General features: G+C 44.8%; 1 protein-coding gene across 1 annotated transcript; it reads right to left on the bottom strand.

Moving 5' to 3' along the window:
* Nucleotides 1-700: 700 nt before the first annotated feature.
* LOC123094187 (histidine-containing phosphotransfer protein 2-like) lies at nucleotides 701-3,450 on the bottom strand. Its single transcript, XM_044516246.1, has 6 exons — nucleotides 3,255-3,450; nucleotides 3,025-3,161; nucleotides 2,854-2,922; nucleotides 1,862-1,930; nucleotides 1,399-1,471; nucleotides 701-980 (listed from the first exon to the last, which is right to left on the bottom strand). Exons 1-6 carry the CDS (start codon nucleotides 3,312-3,314, stop codon nucleotides 945-947), a joined length of 444 nt encoding a protein of 147 aa, XP_044372181.1. The 5' UTR covers nucleotides 3,315-3,450; the 3' UTR covers nucleotides 701-944.
* Nucleotides 3,451-7,137: the final 3,687 nt, after the last annotated feature.

The following is a 7,137-nucleotide window of genomic DNA, read 5'->3' as shown; positions in this document are numbered from 1 at the left end:
TGGCTGAGTTTTTGGAAAATTTGGGGCATAGAACATGGAAAAACAAGGAGACCAGGAGAATCTGAGGCCAACTTCTGATTACCTTGGTGATCTATAAAACCGCTCCCTACAAGACTTGAGCATATGCTATCATCAAATACATGAGGATTTAGGAGTGGACATGGGTTGCAACTGTAGAAGAGCGGGGAACGTGGCCCTGCATTTTCTTTCATAGTTTGTGAACCATTCTAATTTAAATACCTTTGTGGCCTAGATAATGAGGTTCCTGCTATCATCATAGAGCTATAATGGGTGAAGGGACCGACCGTTTCGTACTAAGGCAAACCTAGCTAAGCTCTGAAACGTGATTCATGCTGCCAAACTGATCTCCAATTTCGTTATCCCCTGGATGTTGTCCACGACTTCTTCTTCATTTAACCCCTCCTCTGCTTCTTTATACAGCTATTGGCTCCGCCGCCGACTTGTAGCAAGCCACATTGAAGATTTCAGACTGCAACGAGATGTTTAATTACATCAAAATATTTTGAGACGCTCTTTTAGCTAAAGCAGCAAGTAGCATGATTTCTGAGCACTGCCAGACAACTAGCAATTATTTACCCTTGCTCAAAAGAGAGGCAACAACATCTCTCAAGATGATAGAGAGAGACCGAGAGTAAGAGAGAAAGAGGGAGAGAGAGAGAGAGAGCAACATACAACAAAGTAAGTCACCAACAACCAACCAACATCCAGACAGAAACATGTATAAGTTGACACAATGACACAAATCATAACAAGTTTCTTTCATAGGGCTGCAAGCCTGGACTTCTGAGACGAGAATCTGCTACTATCCGAGCGCACCCTCCAAAGCCAAACACCCAATGAAAACTGCACACATCTTCAGTGATACATACACCCCATCTTGCGAGAGATCGCATGGGGCTATGCCCTTTACCTCTCAATTACTCCTACTTAGGACCACATGCCGCAAAGTGCTGCTCCAGCTGCAGCAAACGAAGAAGAATACGTCAATGATTAAGACATGTTTGTGACGCACAATGATGCTCAATTCACATGGTTTCACAAATTAGTCATGATGTAAGGTGGTAGCTATCATATTCTGGTACTTGGCGATGTTAACTTATGGCGGGAAACAAATAAACTCCACTGCTTAGAGCTAACCCGTACATGTATCAACATGTGATGACGAAATTAAGAACAACAATATTTAACAGCCAAAATTGACTTTCAGAGACCTCGAACTAAAGTGCTCGAGAAACAAAACAGTACCTCTCTATATAACTTTCAACGACAACAAAGAATACGATTATTGTAAAATCATTTATCCTCAACCAATCAATGTATTATGATACAAGTTAGAAGTTGGTAGTACAAATACAGCATAGGGACATAAGGGACTACCTCCATTATGATCTTGAACATGCTGCGCAAATCGCAGAACTGAAACCTAACACGACCCAGTGCCGCGAGGTACCTGGAATAATGCAAATATACCACAGTGTCAAAATCCGGAGAGATTAACTAAACTGAGCTGAAATGGTTAAGAAATTGTAAACATCTGTTTGAAAAAACAAAGTCTAGCCATCTCAGACTTAAGTCGCGCTGTAAACATAAGTCTAGAGTTCGCAAGTTACAATTGAATTATCAAAGAGGCATATTCATGTCATGAACCAAGTTTTAACTATCAGGTGGTTGCAGATGAAGTGAACAAGCATGTTATTTCTTGACGATATCAGATTGTATGAGCTAAATATAGTGCCATAAAAGAAAATATCAACCAACAGGTTTACATTAAAATAACGTGAACAATAAAGATGTGAAGAATAATTATTTGCAACATAGTAGTAAGGTACTGACTACTGACCCTTCTTTGGTTTTTGCCTCAGGACTGAAGTGTTGCACGCAGCAGAGGTTCAATCTCTTAGCACCAACACTGATATATGTCAAAAAGAGCAAGATGAGGAAATTAGAAATTTATCATACTTATTAAACGCCATTGCAGCATATTGATACACATAAGCATACTTGCGATGCCATAAAAATATCTCAAGGAGTCGTTTCCTATCACGGCTGTCAACACAATAAATGGTTCGATAAACCAGAAAAATAAGGTTTTACATGCGATAGAGCATAAGTAGTACCGTACTAGAGATATGTACAAAACGAGAAAGTTTCACTTGCTGAGACATAACATTTGCAGGATTGTCGATGGCCCCCATAACATTTGCTGAGACATAACACAAGTAAATTTGGCTATTCTAGCTACGGCCATACGGCAGCACAAACGACACGAGCCACAGGGTCATGACCTACACACTCTACGCCAACCTATCAAAATATATAGAAACAACATTGATTCAGTGGAGAACCCCGAAAAGGACATTGGCGCATATAATTATTATAAGAAATGCTTATCATTGACAACCAAGAGCATCGCGTTGGTAGGAAAATGGATAATTTTGTTACTGGAAACACAACTAGGCTCAGCTGTTCTTCTACTTTACGTGCATACGACAACCGCAAATGACACGACATGTCTGAATAGAAACACGGACACACCAGAAAAAACTACCATTAGCGGAATATCATATAATAAATAGTAGGAACGCTCGCGAGACAACAATGTATTCCTCATGGAGCCGTGGCATCGCGTTTGGCATCAATACCGTACTTCTGTTACACGAAACAAAACTAAATTCAGCACTTGAACTTATGGCTACACGACAGGGCAAACAGCATGAACGGCATACTCCTGACAACGGAAACACATCTGGATCGCACAACATGGATGCAGCGAAAAAATAAACATACAGTTAAGACTGGGGGAGGGGGGGACATAGAGGAAAGGGCTTCCACCTGCTGCAGGCCACCTTGAGCTGCTGCACGAGGTCGTCCACCTTGTCGAAGTCCACCTCGGGCCCGTTCCTGCATGCGAATCTCATCGCAGAGAAGAGACAGGATGAGTCTGTATTCGACCGAGACGAGAATAACGAGAGCAGAGGGGAGAGAGGGGGCTGGGATACGGACATCAGGCCGGTGATGTCGTTGATGATCCTCTCGGCTTCGTTGAGGAAGTGGTTCATGACCTCAACGACATGGGCCGGGGTTACGCGGCCCTGCTCCCGCATCCTCTGCAGCTGCAAGAAAGCGTCGTCCACCAGACCCTAGATCCATCACGGATATACGCCAAAGCAAAGGAAAGGTCAGCCAGCAAAAGTGTAGATGGGACGTTGATGGGAGGAGCGAGGGGGCCTCACCGTGTTGAACATGGTGGCGATGAGGATGTTGATCTGGGCCCTTATTGCGGCGGCTGCCATGGCTTGCAGGTCCTGAAGGCAAGGCGCGCTAGGGAAATCGGAGCTGCGGCGGCGGCGGAGTGGACGAGGAGTGGAGGGGATGGAATGGGATCCCGTAATTATAAAGCTCGACTCACGAGCTCTCTCACGGAGGCGTTTTGGCCGCGACTGCTGGCTTTAGTGTACTGGCTCGTCGTGGCGCCATTGATAGAATGGAAACGGCGTGCCGTGCATGCATGCATGCAGAGGGAGATGACGACAGCGGCAGTTTGCTAGCGTACGTCCAGTAAAGAATAAAGTTGTGTGTAGAGTACTCTTCTCTGCGGCCTGGAGTGCCTGATTTTTTTTGCGGGAAACCGGTAGGAGCGCTTCCTTTCCGTATTAGACGGAAAAGATTGCTCGATGCGTAACCCATCCACCAGCTCATCAACGCAACCATGGAATTAGAACCAATGTATTTAAAAATGGTCATATAATCATTGTGCACGTACTTAAGAAATATTTTCCTGTAACTTTGTAAAAATGGTCACATTCTCTAAAAAAGTGTTCAACCAGTTATAAAAATGTTCATGCAATTTAAAAACTGATCGCTCAATTTGAAAATTCTTCATATAATAAAAACAGAAGTTCACATTGAAAAATATGTTCATGTACTTTTTCGGAGTTTACTTGTACTCCCTCCGTAAATTGATATCAGATCGTTTAGATCACTACTTTAGTGATCTAAATGCACTTATATTAGTTTACAGAGGGAGTATTTCTAAAAAATGTTCATGTACTTTTAAAAAGAGTTTAAGGACTTCATAAAAAAATGTTCATGCAATTAAAACATTTCACGTGTTAAAAAGTGTTCATATAACTGTAAAATTTATTTATTTATTTATTTCAAAACCCAGTAATTATAAAAAACTTCACTTTTTTAAAAAAAATCCAGCAATTTATAAAAATCAAGGATGAACTATTTTTAATACGTGATGGATGGTTTCAAGTTACATGGAAAACAATTTTTAATACATGATGAACATTTTTGAACGTGGACTAATTTGTCTTAATATGGGATAAACCTTGTTAAAGTACATGACGGGCACTTTTTAAAACACGACACACATTTTTGATAAAACGAATGATGAACAGTTTGTAGATACATTGTGGCCACATTTAACAAATGATGAACATTCTTAATATTTGATGAATATTTTTAAAACATACGTGATCTTTTTCCTAAAGGGGAAATAAGGCCTGCATTTTACCAAGGTTGTGCCACTAACGCATACGAAGAAACTAGGCAAATGCCCCTATGCGTCGTATCACCTGGACGTAAACTACATGAGCTGCTGCGTCCATGCTTCCACCTCGTCAAAGTCCACTGCAGGCTGCTCCCTGCGAATTCCAGAGCACAAAATATGAGTCAGTATGCGAGACCAAGAGCAGAGGGAAAGTTAGAGGGCGTGGGGACAGCGGTACGGACATCAGTGTGTTGATGTCGTCAAGGATCTTGTAGGCTGCGTTGATGAAGAGGCGGACTACATTGCCAACGGTGATGTCCTCCCACAGCTCCTCGAACGTCTCCTCGTCCACCACACCCTGGATTGCAACGTCCAAGGCCAAGTCAGCCGTCTTGCTAGCCAAGCCAAAACCCACAACCGCACAACTAGATGGGAGGGGATGGCTAGGGGACTGGGTCACCTCGGCGTACATGGAGGCGATTTGGGCGTTGAGCTGGGCCCTCAGTGTGGCGGACGCCATGGAGAGGAGATCCAGTGGATTGAGCTGACATAGAGAGAAGTCAGTGGCGGTGGAGTGAACAAGTACGGCAGGAGGAGTGAAGGTTGTATTGTTGGGATCACGAGGGTCTCTCACGTAGCCGTTTGGCAGTGGGTGATGTGTTACAACAACTCTAGCCGGTCCCTAAATTATAGAGGAGTAAACGGGCGAGCTCCATTAAATTTCGGTTGTTTCTAGATGATCCCTAAATTTAGTGGAGTAAAACTTTCGTTTGGTTCATACACTTCGTCGAACACTACTATGCGCCTCTGTGATGATGGTGACCAGGCCGACAACAATGGCGAGCAAGTCGGACGTCACACACACCGGACATCACACGTCTGCCTGCACTAATCAAAGCTGGCACTAGTTTCAACCGTCCCCTTCATGCTCGTGCTCGAGCAGGAGGAGGAGTTCGACCCCATCGAGGTGCTCTTACGTGCAGATTTCAGTCACAGCCGTGGGCACCTTGTTCTTCAGCATGTTGCTTTAGGTCTCAGTCACCGCCGTGGGCACCTTGTTCTTGAGCACCTTGTTTACTTGCAGGTTTCAGTCACCACCGTTCACACCACAGAAGAGCTCACCCATGCCGCTGCTCCGGTCGATGAGTAGGACACAGTGAGTGAGCAGCGCGTAGACGAACACTGACACGGCGGCGAGAATGCTGCTACCAAGGCCGCGGTTGTAGACAGAGACCACATACTTGCAGTCTGCATTGTCGGCGCTCCTACCGGCGCTCAGCTGTTGGGTGGCTCGGACGTATGCGTCGCTGCCTGGCCGCACCGCCACTGGAGCTCGCCGTGGAAACATATGCTTTGCCTCATGTCCAGGAACCCACCACCAGCACCAAACACTACGAGAGGAGGCAGTTTTCGTGGCAAGGTCACCGCCGTCAATAAAGGAGCTTCACGTTAGTCGTTGGCCGGCCACAAGGAGGCCTTTGCGCGTAGAAAACTTTTACTCTGTTGCCTCCAGGTCGAGTAAATTAAGAATTCAGCTAGGCGGAGAAGTACAAATTTTACTCCTCTAATCGTTTTAGGAGATCGGCTAGGTTTGAGGAGTAAAACCGAAACTTTACTCTATATACTTTTAGGTGTGGGGCTGCATCCATCACTCTGATGCAAAGACCGGGGTAGTCCTCCTTTTCTAATTATTTTTTTATAATTTTAGGTGATCGGCTCGAGCTGCTCATGCACGGTGATACCGGTCGTTTGTCCACGTGTCCAGGGATGAGAGCGCCGGTTTCTGGTTGACTCGATAGCCATGCAACAAGATTGCCGTATGGGCTCTACTATGCCCTTGGTTGGGTGTTATCACTTGCTCGTAGCCCATCAACTACGAACAACACGGAGACACATTCCGTCCCATGGTAATGCTGGTCCTGAAATGGGTAGGGCCATCAATTCTAGAACGGACCACTCGGTCCCTGAGTTTCACTCAAATAAAAGTTTCGCTCTTGAAATGTGCCGGGCCGTCCATTCTAAGGGTCTGCGGCTATGTGAACACCGGACGATGTCACCCCGCCGATCACCGCCTCTATTTTGCCCGTCCCCCGGCATGTCTGTGGTGCCATCGTGCTTCTAGCAGGCCACACTAAAGATTTCAACCGAAAAGAGATGTTTAACATATCTACCAATTAGGTAGAGGGTTTACACATGGCCTGCAGGCATGTGTAAACCGTAGTGCCACTCCAGCCATGACGCACAAGTTTATGGACATGATAAACATACATAGACACATCACAACAAGTTTCATTCACAGGGTTTCACACACAACCTCTTATGCTAGACACCCTTTGAACACTGCCACGTCTTCAGAGACACATACACCCCATAATGCAAGGGATCACATGGGGCCATGATCTTTCCCCTTTTTTTGCCACTACTGAGGAGGCCGCGATCTGCTCCTGTAGCTGGATCCGAAGATGAATAATAGGTCAATGGTTAAAACAAGTACCTTCCCAAAAATTATTACGGCAATTCTATTGCACACAATGGCACTAAAGTCACATGTTTTTACTAATCAGCCATATTACAAATCGTTCTGTTTCTTATTTGGATATTTTGAGAAGCTTAATTTA

The sequence above is a fragment of the Triticum aestivum genome, chromosome 4B (genome assembly GCF_018294505.1).
Source record: "Triticum aestivum cultivar Chinese Spring chromosome 4B, IWGSC CS RefSeq v2.1, whole genome shotgun sequence".
NCBI classification, from domain to species: Eukaryota; Viridiplantae; Streptophyta; class Magnoliopsida; order Poales; family Poaceae; genus Triticum; species Triticum aestivum.
Note: the sequence above shows the minus strand (reverse complement) of the source record. Positions and strands in the feature narration are given on the sequence as shown.

Coding starts and splice junctions, on each gene's coding strand:
- LOC123094187 (XM_044516246.1), bottom strand. CDS start 3,314: ATGGCAGCCGCCGCAATAAGGGCCCAGATCAACATCCTCATCGCCACC. Junction 2,923..3,024: donor AACGACATCACCGGCCTGAT/GTCCGTATCCCA, acceptor ATTCGCATGCAG/GAACGGGCCCGAGGTGGACT. Junction 1,472..1,861: donor GAGGCAAAAACCAAAGAAGG/GTCAGTAGTCAG, acceptor GCATTATTCCAG/GTACCTCGCGGCACTGGGTC.